The sequence below is a fragment of the Pristiophorus japonicus genome, chromosome 21, assembly GCF_044704955.1.
Source record: "Pristiophorus japonicus isolate sPriJap1 chromosome 21, sPriJap1.hap1, whole genome shotgun sequence".
Taxonomy (NCBI): domain Eukaryota; kingdom Metazoa; phylum Chordata; class Chondrichthyes; family Pristiophoridae; genus Pristiophorus; species Pristiophorus japonicus.
The window spans coordinates 49,869,849-49,896,514 of NC_091997.1; the positions used below are offsets into that span (position 1 = coordinate 49,869,849).

General features: G+C 42.9%; 1 protein-coding gene across 14 annotated transcripts in view; it reads left to right on the forward strand.

Annotated features, from left to right (window-relative positions):
- tanc2a (tetratricopeptide repeat, ankyrin repeat and coiled-coil containing 2a) overlaps nt 1-26,666 on the forward strand; it is a 1,120,879-nt gene that overhangs the window by 527,495 nt on the left and 566,718 nt on the right. For 13 of the 14 annotated variants that reach the window (XM_070864738.1, XM_070864743.1, XM_070864740.1 and 10 more), the window contains one exon: nt 24,503-24,574. The exons of the other annotated variant lie outside the window; for it this stretch is intronic. In XM_070864738.1, the coding sequence (XP_070720839.1) occupies nt 24,503-24,574 (72 nt within the window). The remainder of the gene's footprint in view (nt 1-24,502; nt 24,575-26,666) is intronic. 14 annotated transcript variants of the gene reach the window in all.

The window sequence follows — 26,666 nt, forward strand, 5'->3', positions numbered from 1 at the left end:
TTCAGTGAAGCTCCATGGAACATATAACTATGTTAAAGGCACTATATAAATGCAAGTTGTTATTTAAAGGTATTGAAAGATGGGACCAGATCAATTGTCAAATAATGCAAGAATTAAGAACTTTAAAAGAGTTCTGTTAAAGTGCTTTTTCTGGTGTGAATTTAGAAGCATAAGCCTCAAAATATCCACTTACCAAATTGCAAAACTGACTAGCTCTAAAAACAGTGGATGTGAAACGATGTAAAGCAATTTATTTCAAAATGAGTAATGAGTGCAATTTTTTAAGAACAGAAATTTTGGGACATGTTTGAACATCTTAATCATCCCATTCTATGCTGCTGCGTATATTTCCCACTCCCATTTCTGTTTTGCATATTACGATGTCATGAGTTGATTTGCTCTGGTCACTCTGTGAGTGAGCTTATTGAACTTTCCCTCTACTGCCGGTTTGCAAGGAGACCGACCGTGCAATTCAAAGTAAATTCAGGAGAGTAGTGCTCTTCGGCCAGTCTCCCTTGGTGAGAAGACAGACAAGCCTATAATATAAAAGGCCATGGTGCTGTGGAATCTGCCCTGTTTATCTAGTGTGGTGGTTTCTACAGCAGTAGAAAAAAAAAACAACTGCATGGACAATTTTAAGTTGTGCTTCATGTCTTGGTTCTGGCTGCAATATCTTCCCAGTGTTTGGGAAGGTCCTAAGAGACCAGTGAGTAGAAAAACTGCTGTGTTAGCCTGTATTGGTGAGCTGTGCTCAGCCTTCTAGCAGTCTTTAAAGGTGGTTGCCTTAATGATATAGTATCCCGCAACTCCATTTTTGAATCCCTCCAATCAGGTCTCCGCCCCTGCTACATTACTGAAACGGCCCTTATCAAAGTCACAAATGTCATCCTATGTGACTGTGGTAAACTATCCCTCCTTGTTCTTCTCGACCTGCTTGCAACCATTGACAGTTGACCACACCATTCTCCTCCAACACTTCTCCGTCGTGCAGCTGAGTGGGACTACACTACATTCTTATCTATCCAGTCGTAGCCAGAGAATCAGCTGCAATGGCTTCTCTTCCCACTCCTGCACAGTTACCTCTGGTGTCCCCCAAGAATGTATCCATCCTTGGATCCCCCCTATTTCTCATCTACAGCTGCCCCACGACGAGATAATCTGAAAATACAATATCATGTTCCACGTGTGCTGATGACACCCAGCTCTACTTCATCACCACCTCTCTCGACCCCTCCACTGTCTCTTAAATTGTCAGACTGCTTGTCCGGATGAGCAGAAATTTCCTCCAACTAAATATTGGGAAGACCGACACAAACAAGTTCCCTAGCCACCGACTCCATCCCTCTGTTCGTTCGCAACCTTGATGTAATATTTGACCCCGAGATGAGCGTCCGACCACATAGCCACTCCATCACCAAGACACCCTACTTCCACCTCCATAACATCGCCTGACTTCGCCTCTGCCTCAGCTCATCTGCTGATATACTCATCCATGCCTTTGTTACCTCTAGACTTGACTATTCCGATGCTCTCCTGGCTGGCCTCCCATCTTCCACCCTCCATAAACTTGAGCGTATTCAAAACTCTGTTGTCCGTATCCTAACTCGTACCAAGTCCTGTTCACCCATCACCGCTGTGCTCGCTGACCTTCATTGGCTCCCGCTTAAGCAACGCCTGAATTTTAAATGTCTCGTCTTTGTTTTTCAATCCCTCCATAGCCTCGCCCCTCCCTATCTCTGTTAACCTTCTCCAGCCCTACAACCCTCCGAGATCTTTGCGCTTCTCCAATTCTGCCTTCTTGAGCATTCCCTATTTTAATCACTCCCCCATTGGTACCTTCAGTTGCCAAGGCCCTAACCTCTGGAATTTCCTTCCTAAACCCCTCTGCCTCTCTACCTCTCCTCAAAACCTACCTCTTGGACCAAGCATTTGGTCATCTATCCTAATATCTGCTTGTGTGGCCCGGTGTCAAATTCTGTTTGATAACGCACTTGTGAAGCATCTTGGAACATTTTACTACGTTAAAGGGACTATGTAAATGCAAGTTGTTGTTTGGAATGGATGATACTGCTTCAAGAGGTGTCATGAGAAACATCCTCTTTTTGAGAGTGTCTCATCCTCCAGACCCATTACCAGTATTATTTTTCTATGCTACAGCTAAAGTCAGCGTTGTTGCAAAGAAAATGGCTGATGACCATTGTCCTGTCTGGCATCTAGCCCTGAATAAACCAGGAATTTTCCAATATTGGTACGGTCAAAGCCGACCTGTTTGCCTCCTGCCAGAAGCTCTGCAGCCCTGCTTCTGTTTGGATCTCTCCCTGGCTGCTTACTCATGCTGAAGCCACCTTCTCAACTTCTCTGAGCTGGTTGTATATGGCGGATGAATTTCTCAAAGAATGAGGAAGATCATGCAGGATAGGTAATGTAGGTAACGTTCGAGCTGCATTTAGCCAGCACCTGCAAATTAAGGCACACAGTTGCTTTTTCTGGTAACTTTAATGACAATCTGGATATGTTCATCTTTTAACAGGATTTGACCTGTGAAAATATTTTTAAAATGTATTAGTTACGAGAGACATGATTTTGCAACATATTTCCTCTGTCAATTTTGTTGAAATGAACAGTATTCAGCAAAATAATTACAGTCAATCCCATTCTATTATTCAGTTTGAGTTTGGATTTCTGCATGTGCAATAAGGTGGCTGCAGCGCAAAATCATATGGGAGAAAATTCAGTGCATCTGAATTTTTCAGCACTTTTTGGTTGTGCAATAATTTGCTGACACTTGTGTTTAAAGACTGACGTTTCGCCAAGTTAAATAATGATGGTGCAGAAAATATGTATGAGGCAATGTAGCTTTAAATTGGCTTACCTGCCATTGATTTGCAGATTAATCAACCCAGGGGTGTAATCAAGACGGCCACTGACCCAGCCAGGAGGAAAAATGCAGTCATCAGCAGCAAATAGCAGCTGGTGAGAAAATTGCTGTGGTTGTCAGCTGAGCAGAGTACGAACAATTTAGAGGAAGATTGCTCACTGCAGGTTCTGCAGACACTCTTTTCCCCCCCCCCCCCCCCTGAAAATAGAGCAGGTCTGTGTATTAATTAGGGCCCTATGGTAACTCAATGATACTATACTTAAAACTGTAGGAATATCATTGCAGCGAGGATCCCTTCCCATTTCTTCTCTTTTGAGCATGTAAAGCGTTTGCTTCAAATCAAACTGAAAGCATGTCAAAGACGAAAAGGACAAGTGAAGTAGCTGAACTCACAATAATGGCCCTGATAAACTGCCGCATGGACAAACTTATCTGTTTCTTAACTGCAGCCCGGTGGTGCATCTCACTTAACGCCTTCGCCATCAGACCACTATGAGTTCACTGAAGCGAATGAGAGCATGGACCTTACACTAAACATCCATAAGACAAAGATCCTCTACCAACCTGATCCCGCCACACAGCAATGCTCCCTGATTATCAAAATCCACGTGAGGCCTTGGACAACGTGGACTATTTTCCATACCTCGGGAGCCTACAGCCAGCAAGAGCAGACATTAACGACGAGGTCCAACACCGCCTTCTTTGCGCCAGCGCAGTCTTCGGAAGAGACTGTTTGAAGACCAGGACCTCAAATCCGGCACCAAGCTCATGGTCTGCAGGGCAGTAGTGATACCCGCCCTCCTGCATGGCTCAGAGATGTGGACACCTCAAGACGCTGGAGAAGTACCACCAGCGCTGCCTCCGCAAGATCCTGCAAATCCATTGGCAGGACAGACGCACCAACGTCCGTGTTCTCGCTCACGCCAACATCCCCAGTATCGAAGCAGTGACCACACTCGATCAGCTCCGTTGGGCGAGCCACATCATCTGCATGCCCGACACGAGACTCCCAAAGCAAGCGCTCTATGCGAAGCTTCGACACGGCAAGCGAGCCCCAAGTGGGCAGAGGAAACGCTTCGAGAACACCCTTGAAGCCTCCTTGAAAAAGTACATCATCCTCACTGACTCCTGGGAATCCCTGGCCCACGACTGCTCAAAGTGGAAGAAGAGCATCCGGGAGGGCGCTGAGCACCTCGCGTCCCATCGCCGAGAACAAGCAAAAGCCAAGCGTAGACAGTGGAAGGAGCGTGCGTCATACCAGGCTCCCTGACCACCCTTTCATTCAACTACTGGCTGCCCTATGACAGAGACAGTCCCGCATTAGATTCCTCAGTCACCTGAGAACTCACTTTTAGAGTGGAAGCAAGTCATCCTCAACTCCGAGGAACTGCCTATGATGATTATGAATATGAGTTTAGATGTTGTGAAAGGTGGCTCAGTCTGGAAAAATTAGGCACGCAAGAAGGTTGAATCAGGACCTGCTATAAGCTATAATTGCACTGATAACATTCCCACAGAAGTTGGAATGAGAAATGACAACCTACCTTTCAGAAGAAATTAAAGCGCTTCACAGGGAAAATTAAATGGTTTTTACTTGAATATCTTTCCATGCCCCTTTCCCAAATGTAGGAAGTTGGCATTCAAGCTTCTTCGATCATCCATAAGCGTGGTGTGATTATGTACTTGCCAAAGTCTGTCACACATTTATGGTAAGTATGAAATATACAAAGACACACTAACAATTGCAAAGTAAAATAATTGAAAGAAGTAGAATGAGTATTGCAATATGTTTGTGATTTCCCATGGAGAGCAGAAATCCTGACTATTTCTCTTCCCTAGCCCAAGGACTGCAGTACTCCTACCACTGCCCTGGCTGACATCAACCAGCCCAGGACAGACTGGGAATCAAATGGAGATCTTTGATCTATATGGCTTACCTGCTCATTGGATAATGATATAATTGAACAGTATTAAATCAAGTTTTATTTAATTTTTTTAAATGCTTTGTTGTCTCTGTATCACTATCTAGTAAAACAGGTGAATTTATAAAGGGGAACAAAGAAATGGCAGACCAATTTAACAAATTCTTCGGTTCTGTCTTCACGAAGGAAGACACAAATAACCTTCCGAATGTACTAGGGGACAGTGGGTCTCGTGAGAAGGAGGAACTGAAGGATATCCTTATTAGGCAGGCAATTGTGTTAGGGAAATTGATGGGATTAAAGGCCGATAAATCCCCGGGGCCTGATAGTCTGCATCCCAGAGTACTTAAGGAAGTGGCCCTAGAAAGAGTGGATGCATTGGTGGTCATTTTCCAACAGCCTATTGACTCTGGATCAGTTCCTATGGACTGGAGGGTAGCTAATGTAACACCACTTTATAAAAAAGGAGGGAGAGAGAAAGCAGGTAATTATAGACCGGTTAGCCTGACATCAGTAGTGGGGAAAATGTTGGAATCAATCATTAAGGATGAAATAGCAGTGCATTTGGAAAGCAGTGACAGGATCAGACCAAGTCAGCATGGATTTATGAAAGGGAAATCATGCTTGACGAAACTTCTGGAATTTTTTGAGGATTAAACTACCAGAGTGGACAAGGGAGAACCAGTGGATGTGGTGTATTTGGACTTTCAAAAGGGTTTTGACAAGGTCCTGCACAAGAGATTGGTGTACAAAATCAAAGCACATGGTATTGGGGTTAATGTACTGATGTGGATAGAGAACTGGTTGGCAGACAGGAAGCAGAGAATCCGGGATAAACGGGTCCTTTTCAGAATGGCAGGCAATGACTAGTGGAGTGCCACAGGGCTCAGTGCTGGGACTCCAGCTCTTTACAATATACATTAACGATTTAGATGAAGGGATTGAGTGTAATATCTAAACTGGGTAGCAGTGTGAGCTGTGAGGAGGATGCTAAGAGGCTGCAGGGTGACTTGGACAGGTTAGGTGAGTGGGCAAATGCATGGCAGATGCAGTATAATGAGGATAAATGTGAAGTTATCCATTTTGGGGGCAAAAACACGAAGGCAGAATATTATCTGAATGGCGGAAGATTAGGAAAAGGGGAGGTGCAACGAGACCTGGGTGTCCTGAAAGTGGGCATGCAGGTACAGCAGGCGGTAAAGAAGGCAAATGGTATGTTGGCCTTCATAGCTAGGGGATTTTGAGTATAGGAGCAGGGAAGTCTTACTGCAGTTGTACAGAGCCTTGGTGAGGCCTCACCTTGAATATTCAGTTTTGGTCTCCTAGTCTGAGGAAGGACGTTCTTGCTATTGAGGGAGTGCAGCGAAGATTCACCAGACTGATTCCCGGGATGGCGGGACTGACATATGAGGAGAGACTGGATCATCTGGGCCTTTATACACTGGAGTTTAGAAGGATGAGAGGGGATCTCATAGAAACATATGATTCTGACGGGACTGGACAGGTTAGATGCGGGAAGAATATTCCTGATGTTGGGGAAGTCCAGAACCAGGGGACATAGTCTTAAGATAAGGGGTAGGCCATTTAGGACTGAGATGAGGAGAAACTTCTTCACTCAGCGAGTTGTTAACCTATGGAATTCCCTGCCGCAGAGAATTGTTGATGCCAGTTCATTGGATATATTCAAGAGGGTGTTAGATATGGCCCTTACGGCTAAGGGGACCAAGGGATATGGAGAGAAAGTAGGAAAGGGGTACTGAGGGAATGATCAGCCATGATCTTATTGAATGGCGATGCAGGCTCGAAGGGCCGAATGGCCTACTCCCCCACCTATGTTCTATGTTTCTATTACCTGATGTATGTTAACTGTTTTAAATCCAGGAAATACACGTTCAGTCCACACTTCAATTTTTTTAACCAATAAAGCACTGAATGGCATCAAATTGACTCCTGTTTCATGGCACTTTACCTGCGTAAGTAGTAATTGTCTAAGGTTTATTTTCTATTTAGATCTGAAAAATTTAATAAAAAAGGATAAAACTATTTGTATCCTAATTACCAGACTTTTTGCATACATAGAATTATAGAATAGTTCAGCACAGAAGGAGGCCATTCGGCCCATCGTGCCCATGCCGGCTCTTTGAAAGAGCGATCCATTTAGTCCCACTCCCCTGCTCTTTCCCCATAGCTCTAATTTTCTCCTCTTCAAGTATTTATTCAATTCCCTTTTGAAAGTTACTATAGAATCTGCTTCACTACCTTTTAGGCAGTCCACTCCAGATCATAACTCGCTGCATAAAAAAAGATTCTCTTCATCTAAGGGAGAGTATGGGAATGTAAATTATGTTGCCATTAAGGTATGACACTTTACTCACAGTTAACCTTGTGAAATGGAGAGCTTTAAAACTAACGAAACGAATGTAAAAATTTAAACAATTCCAAGTTGCATCATTTATTTGTCTGACAGAAAACCTCATTACCTTTGTTTTTAATATTCACCAGTTGTGGCCAGTTGTGTTTCTGTGAATTGTAAACTGTAATTTAACTTGGCACTTAGACACATGTTTGAAGGGAAAGAAGCAAAATGTTTCGTGTGTTGCAAAAGAATAACTTTAATCCTGCAATGTTTAGACAGATCGGGGAACTAAATCTGAGACTTTGTTTACAAGTGTCAGTTTGGCTCAGTTGGCCATTTGCCTCTGAATCAGAAGATTGTGGCGTTAAGTAAACATCAGTACTTAATCACATAATCCAGACTGATGATTGACAGTGGTACCTTCTTTCAGATGCAGAGTCCATATCCATGGTCTTAACCAGGCGTATGCAGCATACGTATTTAAACTACCCAAGGCACTGAAAATCTACCCCCACTCCCCCTTAACCCCTGTTGCTCCAAGAATAAAATGTTGCTTTGATTGCGATTTTTCATACTTTTGTGAGATAACATGAATTTAGGGAGGAAGAGGTGGAAGGGCGAGAAGGAAGGAAGAGGGAAGAGAGTGTATGAGGATCTGCTGAAAGGTACTGCATGAACTGAGGAAGCAGGGTGCTTCTGTGAATTGGGAAAGACTGCTATAGGGAGACTACACTATATAAATAAAAGTTCTTTTCAAACTTTTTCTAAGTAAACAGTGCATTTACCCATTTTGCCATCAAAGGAATCCAAAGAAGGGGGTTTTCACAAGCATTGTCTGCCTTTAAGGAATCTGAACAAGCCAGCTGAGCGATTGAGGGTAAATTGTCATTTTTGTTAATGAATATTAAACACCATCCATCATACTAATTAAGAGTGGGCCTTGCAGGGAAGAAAACTAATGAGGAAATGGTGTTTTTATGTCTACAAATATCACACAAGCAAATTGCTGACAAACACAGTTGAAATGCTAATGGTAAATAAGCTGTTTCAGCAACAGAACAGCTATTTGTCTGGTTTTCTGCATTTGCTAATGGTGACTAGTTGTCAAATGGTGACAAAAAACAAAGGGGATGAGATGGTGCAATATCCAGATGAGGCTGACACACACAACAGTTGAAAGGTCTTCCTTACTGAGAAGATTGCCACAAGAGGTTGTCCCATTCAAGATGATTAGTAATGGGCGTGATGGTCTTTCCTGTAGGTTTACTTGAGGGGGCTGAATTGGAACATTTTAAACAACAGCAGCAATTTGTATTTATATTGTGCCTTTAATGTAGTGAAATGTCCCAAGCGTTTAACAGACATTGTGAAACAAAAGTTTTCACTGGGCCACACAATATTAGGGCAGATGACGTAGGTTTTAAGGAGCATCTTAAAGGAGGAAAGAGAGGTAGAGAGGTTTAGGGATGGGATTGCAGAGCTTAGGGTCTTGGCAGATGAAGGCATGGCCGCCAATAGTGGAGCGATTAAAATCAGGGATGCTCAAGAAGCCAGATTTAGAGGAGCGCAGATATCTCTTGAGGTTTGTAGGGCTGGAGAAGGTTAGAGAAATAGGAAGAGGTGAGGCCATGGATGGTCTTGAAAACAAGGATGAGAATGTTAAAATTGAGATGTTGCTTAACCGGGAATGAATGTAGGTCAGCGAGAACAGGAATGATGAGTGAACGGGACTTGTTACGAGTTAGGACACACGTAGCAAAGTTTTGGATGAGCTCAAGTTTACGGAGGGTGGAAAGTGGGTGTCCAGCCAGGAGTGCGTTGGAACAATCAGGTCTAGAGGTAATAAAGACATGGATGAGGGCTTCAGCAGCAGATGAGCTGAGATGCATGGAGTTGGGTGATGTTACAGATGTGGAGAATGGGTGGTCTTGGTGATAGCGCGAATATGTGGTCGGAACTCATCTCGGGTCAAATATTGATACCAAGGTTGCGAACAATGTGGTTCAGCCTCAGACAGTTGCTAAGGAGAGGGTTTGAGTCGGTGGCTAGGGAACAGAGTATGTGGCAGAGACGGAAGAAAATGGCTTCGCTTTTCTCAATATTTAGTTGGAGGAAATTTCTGCTTATCCAGTACTGGATGTTGGACAAGCTGTGTGACAATTGAGAAACAGTGGAGGGGCCGAGAGAGATGGTGTTGAGGTAGAGCTGCATGTCGTCAGCGTCCATGTGGAAATTGACGCTGTATTTTTGTAAAATGTCAGCGAGTGGTAGCATGTAGATGAGAAATAGGAGGGAGCAGGAAGTAAAGCCATCACAGGTGATTCTCTGGCTATGACAGGATAGATGGAGTGGCGTTGGAGGAGGATGGTGTGGTCAACCATGTCAAAGGCAGCAGACAAGTTGAGGAGGGAGAGCAGAGACAACATTTATCTGAGATCAGTGGTCCCATTAGAACATAAGAACATAAGAAATAGGAACAGGAGTAGCCCATACGGCCCCTCGAGCCTATTCCGCAATTCAATAAGATCATGGCTGATCTGACCATGGACTCAGCTCCACTTCCCCACCCGCTCCCCATAACCTCTTATCCCCTTATTGTTTAAGAAACTGTCTATTTCTGTCTTAAATTTATTCAATGTCCCAGCTTCCACAGTTCTCTGAGGCAGCAAATTTCATAGATTTACAACCCTCTGAGAGAAGAAATTTCTCCTCATCTCTGTTATAAATGGGCGGCCCCTTATTCGAAGATCGTGCCCTCTAGTTCTAGTCCCCCCTATCAGTGGAAACATCCTCTCTGCATCCACCTTGTCAAGCCCCCTCATAATCTTATACGTTTCGATAAGATCACCTCTCATTCTTCTGAATTCCAATGAGTAGATGCCCAACCTACTCAACCTTTCCTCATAAGTTAACCCCCTCATCCCCAGAATCAATACAGTGAAGCTTCTCTGAACTACCTCCAAAGCAAGTATATCCTTTCGTAAATATAGAAACCAAAACTGCATGCAGTATTTTAGGTGTGGCCTCACCAATACCTTATACAGCTGTAGCAAGACTTCCCTGCTTTTATACTCCATCCCCATTGCATTAAAGGCCAAGGTACCATTGGCCTTTCTGATCACTTGCTGTAACTGCATATGATCCTTTTGTGTTTCATACACAAGCACCCCCAGGTCCTGCAGTACTGTGGCACTTTGCAATCTTTCTCCATTTAAATAATAACTTGTTCTTTGATTTTTGTCTGCCAAAGTGCATGACCTCACACTTTCCGACATTATACTCCATCTACAAAATTTCTGCCCACGCACTCAGCCTGTCTATGTCCTTTTGCAGATTTCTCCTCACACATTGCATTTCCTCCTATCTTTGTATCATCAGCAAACTTGACTATGTTGCACTCGGTCCCTTCCTCCAAGTCATTAATATAGATTGTAAATAGTTGGTGCCCCAGCACTGATCCCTGCGGCACCCCACTAGTTACTGGTTGCCAACCAGAGAATGAACCATTTATCCTGACTCTCTACTCTTAGAGTAGTTTTCACCTCAAATTGCCCTTCCTTGAAAAAGTGCAATCAGATGTCACAATTTTAAATTTAATCAGATTGGCAGGGAGGAAAGCTGAAATAAATGTCAATTTTTTTTGAATGTTCGTAACTTAATGGGCTGGAAATTCAGCAGCTTTCCGCCCATTTACCGCTGTTTTACCGGCGTTTTTTGGCGGATAAAATAATTTGCTGCCATTTTACCGCCGGTAGTAAATCCATCAGTGGTTATCGCCAGTCCTTTTTTTCACCATTTTGTTTTACTTAAATCGGTGTGCAACGCCACAACGCCAGCGGTAATTTTGTCAATACTGTCATTTTTACCGCCGGCCAAAAAATACGCCGTGAAAACTGAAGTCTTACCTGCTCGGACCCACAACGCACCCAACGGTAACGACGCCATTTTGAAAAACGGAGCAGAAGTTCAGTGTATAAAAGGATTTTGAGTTTATATGAACTTTATGTGAGTTCATAGTTCAATTTAAAGGCTATATGAGCACATTGAGGGACATTTGAGGACACTTAAATGAATGGGGCCTATAATATCTCTGCCAATAATGCTGGCTACTTTTACTATGCAAAATAGTGCTGAAAGAAGGCATTCAAGAGAATATAAGCAGACTTACGGGGAGGCGGCCTTACCCCCAACGAGTTTTCAGGGAACAACACTCATATCTATATTAACGACTTGGAAGAAGGGACTGAGTGTAACGTAGCCAAGTTTGCTGACTATACAAAGATGGGAGAATTTACAATATACATTCATGATTTAGACGAAGATTTGAATGTAATATCTCCCAAGTTTACAGATGACACTAAGCTGGGTGGCAGTGTGAGCTGTGAGGAGGATGCTAAGAGGCTGCAGGGTGACTTGGACAGGTTAGGTGAGTGGTCAAATGCATGGCAGATGCAGTATAATGTAGATAAATGTGAGGTTATCCACTTTGGTGGCAAAAATAGGAAGGCAGAATATTATCTGAATGGTGGCCAATTAGGATAAGGGGAGGTGCAACGAGATCTGGGTGTCACGATACATCAGTCATTGAAAGTTGACATGCAGGTAAAGCAGGTGGTGAAGAAGGCAAATGGCATGTTGGCCTTCATAGCGAGAGGATTTGAGTATAGGAGCAGGGAGGTCTTACTGCAGTTGTACAGGACCTTGGTGAGGCCACACCTTGAATATTGTGTACAGTTTTGGTCTCCTAATCTGAGGAAGGACATTCTTGCTATGGAGGGTGTGCAGCGAAGGTTCACCAGACTGATTCCTGGGATGGCAGGACTGACCTATGACGAAAGACTGGATCGACTAGGCTTGTATTCACTGGAATTTAGAAGAATGAGAGGGGATCTCATAGAAACATATAAAATTCTGACAGGATTGGACAAGTTAGATGCAGGAAGAATTTTCCCGATGTTGGGGAAGTCCAGAACCAGGGGTCACAGTCTAAGGATAAGGGGTAAACCATTTAGGACCGAGATGAGGAGAAATTTCTTCACTCAGAGAATTGTGAACCTGTGGAATTCTTTACCACAGAGAGTTGTTGAGGCCAGTTCGTTAGATATATTCAAAAGGGAGTTAGATGTGACCCTTACAGCTAAAAGGGTATGGGGAGAAAGCAGGAATGGGGTACTAAAGTTGCATGATCAGCCATGATCTTACTGAATGGCGGATCAGGCTGTTCCTATTTCTTATGTTCTTATACCTGCACCTGTCTGAGGCACGGTGCATTAGAAGGCTGTGCTTTTGAAAAGAAATTGTCACAGAGATATGCCAGCTCATAATGGCAGACCTACAGCCCACCAGCACCAACAGGACTGCACTGCCCATTGAGGTGAAGGTGACTGCGGCACTTGCTTTCCATGCCTACGGCTCCTTTCAGGCATCAACAGTGGGACATATGCTGCATCTCGCAGCATGCTACACGTTGCTGCATTCGCCAGGTGACTACTGCACTATGCACACAGGATGGACTTTATAAACTTCTCAATGACCAGGGAGGCACAGAATGAGAGAGCTGTGGGTTTTGTACGAATTGCTGGTTTCCCCAAGGTTCAGGGTGCCATTGACTGGACGCACATCGCCCTGCGAGCACCTTTACTCAATTCAGAGGTGTACTGAAACCGAAAGAGATTCCACTCCCTGAGCATACAGATCATCTGCGACCATCATGTCAGTCAATGCCCATTTTCCAGGGAGTTAGATGTGGACCTTACATCTTGCTTTAATCTTGCATGAGAGCATTGTCTCCGACTTGTTTGAGCGTCGCCCACAAGGCCACAGCTGGATGCTGGGGGTCAACGGTTATGGCCTCTCCACCTGGCTCATGACCCCCCCTCCGGAACCTTCAGACAGAAGCAGAGCATCGCTACAATAACAGCCATATAACCACAATCAATATCATCAAAGATAATTGGAGTGCTGAAGCAATGCCTCTGATGCCTGGACCGCTCTGGAGGCAGCCTGCAATACCACAGTTGCTGAGTTCATTGTGCATGCTACACAACTTGGCCATCATGAGGTGACAGGAATTGCCACTGGGGACTGCAGGACCACCTGAGGAGAGAGGGGAGGAGAAGGACGAGGAGCCTGGCGATGAACCCATGCCACCACCCCCACCATTATGATAGGGGAGGCCTCGTGGAGAGTCTTACATCAGCAGCTCATAAATCAATGCTTTGCTTGAACAGTCAAAGTTATGTTTCACCTTTGCCTGCCCACTTTATCCCACCCTGTTGACTATTACTCCTCTTATTCTAAAAATGAGACACTACACAAGAATGGTTAAGCTGAACAAAAGGATTTATACAACATTATTAAAATTTTTAAACATTTGAACATTCTTGAAATCTTTGTAAACTTTAATTTTGATAGTTAAATACATTTTTCTCTCCAAATAATTTTTAATGCTTTTATTAAATAACAATAAACAACAAAACAATAACATCAACAACGACCCCCCCCCCACCAAACTTCTTTTTAGCTGCGGCCACCTCTCTTTTCCCCCGCCCCCCCCCCCCCCACCTCACCCCCTTCCCCCAATTGTTCCCTACCCCCACCCGTGTTGGGACCAGGATGTTGTGCAGCAAAGTGTGCAGTGCGCTGCTGTTGTCGGGGGAGAGACAATGGAGCCGCCACGTGTGGATCCCCTGGAGAAGCTAGGGGTATGGATGGCCCAGCTTCTGAGTTGGAAGGCTCTTGCTTGGCCTCCCCACTCACAGGTGCTGTCGGTCTGGGTGGTATGACATGGGGGCTGCAGTGCCAAAAATCAAGACCATCAATTGCCTCTGGCCATTGACAGCCTCGGTTAATCCGAGATCGTAGCAACCATCTGCGACATGTCTGAAGATTGTCTCGCAGATTGTGCGCCGACGTTGCCAGAAATGCCACCCAGGGCCTGGAGGAGCTCTCGACCCAGTTTGATGCTCTCCCTCGACAGTCCCACCATGTCCAGGTTTTGCGTCTGCCTGTCTTTCAGCAGACCGGCTGTGCCGATTCAACCTCTAGAGACGACATTCGGGGTTCTACTCTGGGTATGCGATGCTGCACACCACTTGGAGCCGCTGCCTCGGAGGCGGCAAAGCCTACAAATGTAGTTTCCTCCGAGGAAGCTGTAGCCACAGCTAAAAGATGTGCTGACTCCTCCAACCCCACTCACAACACAGCCCCCCCCACCCTCAAGCTTGAGCATGTTGTTCCTCCAATGGGTCCTCATCACGCCCCTCATCTTCCTCTTCCTCTTGGACCCACACACGATGGGCTGAGGTGGAGTCTTGCATGTGGCGATGAGGCGTATGTGACTCCTCATCTGCAAAATAGAAAGCAACAGACGACTGGTTAGCAGCAGGGGAGGGGACAAGGTGACATGAGTACGGTCACATAGCGCAGGCTTATTTGAAGGACCACCACTACTGCATTATATATCGTCGAGAGCCACTCCATGTCATTACCCGAACCGGAGTCCACAGACACTGCATGACATGACCCCAACCCAGCCCGGGGATTTTGCAGGACTTGCTCTCAGTTCCAACCATGGGATCAGCACCCGCACAGTTAGTTGATCTTCCAGGGACACCAATCAGGGCTGCAACGTGTTCCTCCAGGTCAGTCAGGTATGACATTATGGATGGAGCACCGCCTGTCTGTCGCTGTGTTCTCTGATTGTGAGCCAGCTTTTTCTGCAAAAATGACAATAGCAATGGTTAACCGAATTGACCTTCTGCTATTGTGGGAAACACAGATAGGTGTCAAAGCATTTATACCAAAAGGCATTTGATAAGGTGCCACGCAAAAGGTTACTGCAGAAGATAAAGGTACGCGGAGTCAGAGGAAATGTATTAGCATGGATAGAGAATTGGCTAACGAACAGAAAGCAGAGAGTCGGGATAAATGAGTCCTTTTCGGGTTGGCAATCGGTGGTTAGTAGTGTGCCACAGGGATCGGTGCTGGGACCACAACTGTTTACAATATACATAGATGACCTGGAAGAGGGGACAGAGTGCAGTATAACAAAATTTGCAGATGACACAAAGATTAGTGGAAAAGCGGGTTGTGTAGAGGACACAGAGAGGCTGCAAAGAGATTTAGATAGGTTAAGCGGATGGGCTCAGGTTTGGCAGATGGAATACAATGTCGGAAAATGTGAGGTCATCCACCTTGGGAGGGAAAAAAAAACAGTAAAAGGGAATATTATTTGAATGGGGAGAAATTACAACATGCTGCGGTGCAGAGTTAGTTTGCAGGTGCAGCAGGTAATCAAGAAGGCGAATGGAATGTTGGCCTTCATTGCGCGAGGGATGGAGTACAAAAGCAGGGAGGTCCTGTTGCAACTGTACAGGGTATTGGTGAGGCCGCACCTGGAGTACTGCGTACAGTTTTGGTCACCTTACTTAAGGAAGGATATACTAGCTTTGGAGGGGGTACAGAGACGATTCACTAGGCTGATTTTGGAGATGAGGGGGGTTACCTTATGATGATAGATTGAGTAGACTGGGTCTTTACTCGTTGGAGTTCAGAAGGATGAGGGGTGATCTTGTAGAAACATTTAAAATAATGAAAGGGATAGACAAGACAAGAGAGGTTGTTTCCACTGGTCGGGGAGACTAGAACTAGGGGGCACAGCCTCAAAATACGGGGGAGCCAATTTAAAACCGAGTCGAGAAGAAATTTCTTCTCCCAGAGTGTTGTGAATCTGTGGAATTCTCTGTCCAGGGAAGCAGTTGAGGCTAGCTCATTGAATGTATTCAAATCACAGATAGATAGATTTTTAACCAATAAGGGAATTAAGGGTTATGGGGAGCGGGCGGGTAAGTGGAGCTGAGTCCACGACCAGATCAGCCATGATCTTATTGAATGGTGGAGCAGGCTCGAGGGGCTAGATGGCCTACTCCTGTTCCTAATTCTTATGTTCTTATATTATGTTCTTATACCATACTGTGTGCATTTCATACAGTCCTCTGTTTAATGGTCCTGGAAGCTGCACGTGGTTCATGAAGACATCAAAGTGCAGAAACATCTTTTAAGATCTCAGAAAGACATCTTAATAATGTGTAAAGCAAATTCATGGCAAATAAGGTGCAACACTAAATGCCTACCTACAGCAACATGTGTCAGCTTTACAATGCAAGTAATAAAGGAGTGCATGAATAAAAATATTACTTACTCTCGTGGCCTTGCAAAGGTCAGTCCACCCCTTCCTGCATTGCTCGAAGTCCCTGGGTATCTCATCTGCTGAGGACACCTCCTCAGCAACAGCAGTCCATAACCTCCTTGCAACGGTGTATGCACAGAGGTTCCCTTTTTTTCGGCGCTAAGAAAACAATCGTGCAAGGCTGAAAAATCCGCTACCGCCGGTCACCGTTTGACCAAACTAGCGACCTTCTATCGTAGCAGCATTTCGGCGGTTTAAAAAAAAACTCGATCCTTAAATACCGCCAAAAAACAGGTGGTGATGGTTTTTCATGGATTTCCAGCCGAGTGAGTATTGTAGATAGGTATTTCATTTTACTTCATCTAGGAGCTTATCTTCAAGCTTAGGGGTGTTACTAACCACGCTAAAATGTTATAATCTCACTCGGATGAATGTAGCTCCATTTTGAGGCTATTTCTCCAAGATAGATTCTCTGATCATGCAAGAATAAGTTGAGAGAATAATTATTTCAAAATGGAGGCATGGAATTCAAGTATTTGTAAAAAATCACTTTAATTTTGTTTTTAAATACCTATTAATGACAATGACGATGCATGAAATCTAAAAATAAAACCCAGAGTGTTTCACATTCTGAATGGGTTACATAGGGAACGGTGTTGCCTAGGTAACAGACTACATTCCAGTGAGAATCTTCATTCTAGGCACCATTCTAGGTGTTGAAAGCATGCTGCCAATCTAAAATGATGCATGATGTATAATCTGCCAATTGTACGTGTGTTGGAAGATAAGTTCAATTCTAAAGTGTATTCCAAGAATACCATACAGTGAACAAGGTCAATATTGACAGATTGCAGATGTCCTTTCTCATTCTTGAGAGTACTTTAAGTTTCTTTTTAAAGTAAAACTTCACTGGCCTCTTTTTCCAAAATCACCAAAAGCAGCATCTTAAATTGTGCTATAAACGTTCCCATGAAACTCCGCAATCACTGATGAATGCTCCCAGGAGCTGAAATGGCCTGTAAAAATGAACTAAAATTAACAAATTATAATCATCACATGCTCCAGTGTCAATTGCCCCACATCATATTAATCTGCTGGTAAGCTGGTTAAATTTGTATTCATATCTACATTTTTATAATCAACAGATTTTATTTTCTATTTTTTTACCAATGTAGAATCAGAAAAGCTTTTTGATGCTTTTTGTGTTCTATGTTTAGACACTTTAGGGCTGTAATTCTTCCGGGCATGATCCTGGCGATACACTCCTGTGCTGACCCCGCCAGAGTTTGTGGGGTCAGTGGGAGGGCAGCATGATTAGTATGGGCAGACAGGCGCAAGTGGCACTGCAAGATGTCAGACATGGCTTAGTGATGGTAAGCTCACCTAAAAATATAAGAACATAAGAAGCAGGAGTAGGCCATTTGGCCCCTCGAACCTGCTCCGTCATTTAATAAGATCATGGCTAATCTGATCATGGACTCAGCTCCACTTCCCTGCCCTCCCCATAAACTCTTTATTCCCTTATCGCTCATAGTTCTAGATTCCCCTATGAGTGGAAATATCTTCTCTGCATCTACCTTGTCGAGCCCCCTCATTGTTTCAATAAGATCACCTCTCATTCTTCTGAACTCCAATGAGTATAGGCCCAACCTATCTTCATAAGTCAACCTCCTCATCTCCGGAATCAACCGAGTGAACCTTCTCTGAACTGCCTCCAATGCAAGTATATCCTTCATGGTTTCTAATAGAGCTACTTGGATGGGAGAAGGGCCCTATTGTCCTCACCACCCTCTCTCTCCCAGCCCAAGAGTGCAGAGTCCAACTATAATATTACAGCCATTAACAGTACCCAGTTGGGATCAACACTCAGCACAGACCAGGGATCAAGTATAGGATCATCTTGGTCACTTGAATCTCTCAACAAAATGGACATTTTGGGAACAAAGATAAGAAATAAATGTATAATTTTACCTAGGCAGTTAAAATTGGGTGTTTTTATTTTTGTATTGAAAAGTTCTCCCTAAAATGATATGAGCAGGAAAACTAAGTGTTATTTATGTACTATAAGAACAATTAAAACTTAGTCACTGATTTACTTCAATAAATACATTCTCCACAGCCTGCTGCATTTGGATCAGGAGACTTCCTGCCTGCTTTCTGTATGTCATGAAATACAAATAGCAGTTCAATTGGGAATGGAACATTTTTTTTATTCGTGGTGTTGCAAGAAATAAAATAACTTTGGGTGATGAAAACTGAGAGATAAATGAAAATATAATTGAGGAAGCCATTGCAACAGCATCGTGCGAGTCGAAAACCCCAATATAGTGCTGTGTCGGCACCCGTTCAAATAGCCATTTTCTGTTAAATGATATTGAATGTAAACATGATTTTTCCCTCATCATATTTGATCATCATCATCATAGGCAGTCCCTCAAAATCGAGGAAGACTTGCTTCTACTCTCAAAGTGAGTTCTCAGGTGGGGCAGACAGTGGTTGAAGGAAAGAGTGGGTGGGGAGCCTGGTTTGCTGCATGCTCCTTCCTCTGCCCGCGCTTGTTTTCTGCATGGTCTCGGCGATGAGACCCGAGGTGCTCAGCACCCTCCCGGATGCTCCTCCTCCACTTAGGGCGGTCTTTGGACAGGGATTCCTAGGTGTCGATTGAGATGTTGCACTTTATCAAGGAGGCTTTGAGGATGTCCTTGAAACGTTTCCTCTGCCCACCTGGGGATTGCTTGCCGTGTAGGAGTTCCGAGTAGAGCGCTTGCTTTGGGAGTCTTATGTTGGGCATGCGGACAATGTGGCCCGCCCAAAGGAGCTGTTCGAGTGTGGTCACTGCTTCGATGTTGGGGCTATTGGCCTGATCAAGAACGCTGATGTTGATGCATCTATCCTCCCAGGGGATTTGCAGGACCTTGCAGAGACATCGCTGGTGGTATTTCTCCACCAACAGCGATATGTGGCTGGTGCAGATTTCTTTTATTTGTCTTGAGAATGTATTTGAGACAGGCTGGGCCACACTGAGTGTGATTTCAACATGTTGCTGTTCAAAACATTGATTACACTTGAATCAGAACGCTAATGTTCTTGGATGCTTAGGTTATCTATTCACAAATAATGGTTTTAGCAATCAAAAGCATCAAAATTAATCTTGTCACTATAGCTGTACTAAATTGTGTGGGGAGCTCCACACAAAGCTGTACAGTATTTTAATTATCTAAAACACATGTTTTTGCATACATGAGCACCACCTAGTGGATTTGGTTACAAGGCTGTGTTCAGTGGAAGCTTACTGTGCATTATCCAATCATGCTGTATCATGTTTCCCTCTTTTTGAATTACCAGATATATGGTCATTTAAGATATCGGAACTCTACAGTTCTTGATTCTTGTAACAAGCATAATTACTGAAAATCCTCGGAAAAATTGCTCCCAATATAGAGCAAACTTGTAATTCTGCTTATTCTCATCTTCATATGTTGTAATCCTCCTTACTGTATCCATGGCACAATCCTTGTCTAACCCTTTTGTCCTGTCAGAAATCACCATGACCATGAGGCATATTTATTGTAAAACACCATTTCATGGTGGCAGGCAAACTTTTTCATGTTTGGATTATTATGTCAGGAACATTTGAAAATTGCCAGATGGGTTTATACTCTGTTAAAGCAAGAGGTTTAATAAAAATAAAATTCACAATTCAGCCTTAAGTCATCAGAGCAGCTTTTGGGATTTTCAAAATAAACTGCAAAAATAATATTTTCTGATAGTTACGAGATACTGTGGAAGTTATTCCTTTTGAAAAGGGGTGTGGAGATATACACATCATCCAAGAACTGCTGCAAAGCTTTAATGGTGGCTTACTGTGTACATATGCTGCCTTATACGGTACTGAAACATACAGAAAGAGCCGGGTTCAACTCCCAGTCTGTGTTGAGTTAGTAAATGTTAACTGGATTGTAGTACGGATGCTGAAATTGGTATTGGTATCCCTGAACTGGACTGGGGAAAAAACAGACATAGTTTTCATTCCTGATCTGCTATCCAGTGACTTCTGGTGGGGCATCTGCGTGTGCAGATATCTGCAGTGAATCTACAGTTGAATGGCCTGCCAAAAATGAAGAGTAGACATTTGGGCAAGGTACCAGCTGGTTAATCGTACCCCAGCATGGAACTGTGCTTTCAGAAAAGGGATACAAAATTTTAAAAAAATATATAATTTCCTATTCAGAGTTCAAGTAAGAGTTCATGTGGGTGCATTGTGTTGTAAGGAGTTTCATTTTGTGTGGGGGCTAAGAAACAACATTATTGAAACTAATGCTGTAACATTCCTAACAGAGTTAAAGGAAGAAAGGTTCAAAACAATTGTTGGCTTTGTTGCCTGGGACCTGGAGTCCAGTTTCTGGTGTTAAAAGTGGCTCAGCTTCAATGCAGCACCTTTGCCTTTGGCTGCAATGCATCAACTTTACTGACGTGTTATATTGCAGACGAGGGGGTGGGGGCTAATTTTAACCTAACCAAGGCTGTGGGAGACTGCAGAGATGGGATCGGCCACCTGTTTTACATCCTGCCAGATTTTACTCTCCATTGAAGTTTCCTGCTGGGTGGGTTAGGTTAAAATTACCCCTCACGTAAAAATATTGCATACCATATTGACACTGAAAGTTTCAGGCTTAACAGATAAAATATCTTTAATACTGTTTATCATTCTACAAAACCTGCTCACAATGCATGTAACAGTCCCAACATTCCTATTGCCTTGTTATTTACATTTTATATACTTTTTTCTGCTCCCCATGATGCATTTGGGATTTTTGCTTAAAACTCAAGTCCTTTGCTTATTTATTCTTCCCTATTCCTTTCTTCTCAGATATTTGTACAACTATAAAAGATATCACCCTTCTGGCCCCAACTCTAACATAAGTTCCTCTCGGCAACACAAGAAAACAGCCTTCCTTTCCCAAACAGCATCTTAGGATTATTAGAAAAAAAATTATGCTAGTGTCCATTATAGAGTAATTGTTATCCTGTATTTCTGTCTTTGAATACATAACTTTTCTGCCATCACTTAAAATTATCAAGCTACTTGTTGTGTGGTTAGTCGCCACTTTTTTTCAGAATCTTAGACTGGAATACATGCGATTACAGAGGATATACGGCACAGAAATGGGCCATCGGTCCAACTTGTCCATGCCGGCACTTATGCTCCACTCGAGCCTCCTCCCATCTTTCCTCATCTAAATCTATCAGCATAAACCTCTATTCCCTTCTCCCTCATATGCTTGTCCAGCCTTCCCTTAAATGCATCAATACTATTCGCTTTAACCACTCCCTGTGATAGCGAGTTCCGCATTCTCACCACTCTTTGGGTAAAGACGTTTCTTCTGAATTCCCTATTGGATTTCTTGGTGACTATCTTATATTGATGGCCTCAAGTTATGCTCTTCACCAGAAGTGGAAATATTCTCTCTCTATCAAACTCTTATCAAAACCTTTCATAATTTTAAAGACCGATTAGGTCACCCCTCAGCCTTTTTTCAAAAGAAAAGAGACCCAGCCTGTTCGTCCTTTCCTGATTATGTATACCCTCGCATTTCTTGTATCATCCTTGTAAATCTTCTCTGCACCCTCTCCAGTGCCTCTATATCCTTTTTATAATATGGCGACCAGAACTGCACATAGTACTCCAAGTGTGGTCTAACTAAGGTTCGATACAGATTTAGCATAATTTCTCTACTTTTCAACTCTAGAAATAAACCCTAGTGCTTGGTTTGCTTTTTTATGACCTGTTTCGCAACTTTTAGTGATTGGTGTATTTGTACTCTGAGATCCCTTTGTTCCTTTACCCCATCTAGACTCGCACCCTCCCAGTAATAAGTGACCTCCCTATTCTTAATTCCAAAATGTAAGACCACACATTTATCTGTGTTGAACTTCATTTGCCAATTATTTGCCCATTTGAAAGTTTATTAATGTCCTCCTGTGATGTGTTGCAATCCTCCTCAGCATTGACTACCTCCAACCGCCCCCTCCCCCCCAAATTTGATATCATCCTCAAATTTAGAAATTGTGTTTTTGATTCCAAAGTCAAAATCGTTAATGTAAATTGTGAACAACAGTGATCCCAACACTGATCCTTGTTAACATCACTACCCACCTTCTGCCACTGTGAATAGCTACCCTTTATTCCCACTTTCGGCTTTCTGTCTTGAAGCCAGCTAGCTATCCATTCTGTTACTTGTCCCCTGACTCTGCATTCTCTTACTTTATTCATTACTCTATTATGTGGTACCTTATCGAAGGCTTTTTGAAAATCTAGATAAATTACATCTACTGCATTACCATTGTCTACGTTCTCTGTTACCTCTTCAAAAAATTCAATAAGGTTGGTCGAGCAAGATTTTCCCTTTTGAAATCCATGCTGACGATTCATTATTATACTTTTCATATCTAGATATTCTTCTATTCTCTCCTTTGATAGGAATTCCATTATTTTTCCTCCCACCAATGTTAAGCTGACTGGCCTATAATTACCTGGAGATGTTCTATCCCCCTCAAAGTTAGCTATTCGCCAGTCCTGTGGGACTACACCTTTTTCTAATAAATTATTAAGTATGTGTCGTAATGCCTCTGCTATTTCTTCCCTGGCTTCTTTTAAAATGCATGGATGCAGTCCATCCAGACCAGGGGTTTTATTCTGAGTTTGATTAGTTTACTTAAAAAAATCCCTTTTTTATTTTAAATGCACTTATCTCATTACTCATCACATCATCCAATGTCATGTCCGCCTTTTCTATGTCCCTGCTAAATACTGAAGCGAAATAATGATTTAATATTTCTGCCATCTCTCTATCATTACCTATGGTATTGTCCAGTCTATCCCTTAATGGCCCTATTTCCATCCCAACCTTCCTTTTTTATTGATGTGCCTATAAAATATTTTACTATTTTGTTTTATGTTCCTTGATAATTTAATTTCATAGTTTCTCTTTGCCTTCCGAATTCCTTCATATTCTCTCATCATACTACTCTGCTGCCTATGTACCCTAAATTGTTCCCTTATGTCTTTATTCATCCATGGAGTCTCATTAGTGTTTAGTTTGTTCTTTCCTTGTAGCAGAATATATTTTTCCTGCACTGTGTTGAACACCATTTGAATTGTTTCCCATTGTTGTTCTACATCATTGTTTGCCAATATTGTTACCCATTTTATCTTCCAAAATTCTATTCTCAGCCCCTCAAAATCAACTTTCCTCTAATCTATTGACCTGGTTTTCATCGTACTTATGTCCTTCTCTATTATCATAAAGCATATTATAATCTGGCCACTATTGCCTCGATGTTCCCCTACTTTTACTTCTCTTTTCTGCTTTGGTTCATTCCCCATTACTAGATCCAATAGCAAATCCTTCCTTTTTGGGCTTTTTAAATATTGGGTTTGAAAGGAGTCCTTTACCTTATCCTCTTCTGTCCAATTAATATTGGGGTAGTTGAAATCCCCTATGATTATTCTATGTTTTTTACTCATTTCTCTAATTTGTCTGTATATTTCTTCTTCCATCTCTCTTCCACTATTAGGTGGTCTGTAGACTACTCCTATTAGTGTGATTGATCCTTTATTATCTTTTATCTCTATCCATATGGATTCTATTTTTGTCTTGCTGATAGCTACAGATGAAAGCAACTAATCTGAACATGTAACTATTATTCGAGCATAAAATTGCAATCTGCAGTACTATTTTTAATTCTCATTTATTATACAGGGATCCTGATCAAATTGTGATTCTAGACTAAGCATAACATTTCCTGGCAAGCAAGTTGCCTACTTTCATATGAGGTTTTAAAAAAAACATTTGTGTAAGGCGAAGTCTAAAGGAAATCCATTGCTCAACAGATTCAAGGTTGACTGAATTTTTGATTCCTGGTGAAATCTTGATGACTGCTGTTAACATCTTTTCAATGCGCAATGGATGCTCTGTTGATTTGCATAGCTACTAATGCTAATTGAGTCATTTAATACATTTTGTGTAATTAATTAGTACATTGCATCAGATATTCCGAACAAGCCTATCAGCCCTTATTGGCAAGAGATTTTATATGGTGATCACTAATCCATGTTTCTTGTATGTTGACACCTTGATATTTGTGTTTTGTAGATGGTGGGAACGAGGAACAATCAGAACGGAGACAAACAAACATAGATTCTCGACAGAACCGGTCTGGACAAGGTAGGCAACCTGCATTGATCAGAACAAGGGTACAGTGCAAAGGGCAGTTAATTAAAGTAGTAAGAACAGAGCCAGAATCGGAAATACTATATCAAAATTTTTGGATGACACCAAATTGGAGAGTGTAGTTAATACTATGGAAGACTGCGACAAAATACAAGACATTAACAAGCTTGCAGAATGGGTGTGTAAATAGCAAATTAATTTCAACAGAGATAACTATGAGGTGGTGCATTTTAGTAGAAGGAGTAAGGAGGCCAACTACTCCTTCGAAACTAAGGCCCCAAGTTTCCACATGATAAAAAACGGGCGCTCCTCCGAGCTGGGCGCCCGTTTTTCGCGCCGAAAACGGCGCCGGAAAAAAACCGCGTGATTCTGGAGCGCCCTGCAGCTCCATGTCTGCTTGGCGCGGCGCCCAGGGGGGCGGAGCCTATCACTCGCGCCGATTTTGTAAGTGGGAGGGGGCGGGTACCATTTAAATTAGTTTTTTTCCTGCCGGCAACCCTGCGCGTGCGCGTTGGAGCGTTCGCACACGCGCAGTGTGAAGGAAACATTGGCACTTGGCCATTTTTGTAGTTCTTTGTAGCTGTTTAATTTTTGAACATTTTTTAATAAAAGCACATTGCCTTCAGCACTGAGGCTTCTTGCAGCAGTGAGAAGGCTGCAGGAAGCCTCAGAAAGTTGAGGCAGCCGTTTCCCTCCCCCCCCGCGGGAACGATCGGCTTCCTCCTCCTCCCCTCCACCCCCCGCGGGAACGAACGGCTGCCTCAACTTGTGGGGCTTCCTGCAGCATTCTCCCTGGCTGAAGCACTTTCACACGGGTAGGAAGATGGTTTATTTAATCTTTTCTTTGCTTATAAATTTTTATTCAGATTGGATTTATTTGTATAATATTTGTATAAGTATAAATAATAATTTATTATAGAATTTAATGATTTCCCTCCCCCCCCCCCCCCCCCCCCCCACCTCGTTCTGGACGCCTAATTTGTAACCTGTGCCTGATTTTTTAATGTGCAGACAAGGTTTTTTCAGTTCTACAAAAATCTTCACTTGCTCCATTCTAAGTTAGTTTGGAGTACGTTTTCACTGTGGAAACTTTGAAATCAGGCGTCAGTGGCCGGACACGCCCCCTTTTGAAGAAAAAAATTCTGTTCCAAAGTGAAACTGTTCTAACTGACTAGAACTGCAGAAAAAAAAATGTGGAGAATTGCGATTTCTAAGATAGTCCGTTCTCCACCAGTTGCTCCTAAAAATCAGGCGCAAATCATGTGGAAACTTGGGCCCTAAGAGTCCAAATGGGGTAGAGGCACAAAGGGATCTGGGGTACTGGTACATAAATCATTAAAAGTAGCAATGAAGGTCAATAAAGCCACACAACATGAAAACAAAAGCATTGGGCATCATTTCTAGAGGAATAGAATTCAAAAGCAGATAACTTGTATAGAATGTTGCTTAAAGTACTGTGCACAATTTTAGTCTATTACAACAAGGATATAGAAATGCTAATGAAAGTCAAAAAAGATTTACAAGAATGGTACCAGAACTGAGAGGGTATAACTGGCAGGAAAGACTGAACAAGCTGGGGCACTTTTCTCTAGAAAAGGGAAAACTGAGAAGTGACCCGATGGAGGTCTTTAAAATTATGAAAGGGTTACATGGGGTAGATGTACAGAAGATGTTTTCACTTGTGGGGCAAGTCCAAAACTAGAGGCCGTGGCTACAAGATATTCACTAACAAATCCAATAAGGAGTGGTTGAGACAAATGGCATAGATGCATTTAAAGGGAAGTTAGATAAGTACACGAAGAAGAAAGGAATAGAAGGATATGCTGATCAGATTGGATGAAGTAAGGTGGGAGGAGGCTCGTGTGGAGTTTAAACACTGGCGTAGACCACTTGGACCAAATGGCCTGTTTATGTCCTGTACATTCTGTGTTGTTCCATGAATAGAGCTTTGGAAAATCACTTTTTTTCTCTCTGGTTCACCCTGTATTTAATGAAGATGTCTTACACATCTTATAAAAACCATTACTACAAATGCCTGAAGAAATGCTGTTTATTACATATCCCCAGATCTGCTGCAAAGTTCTAA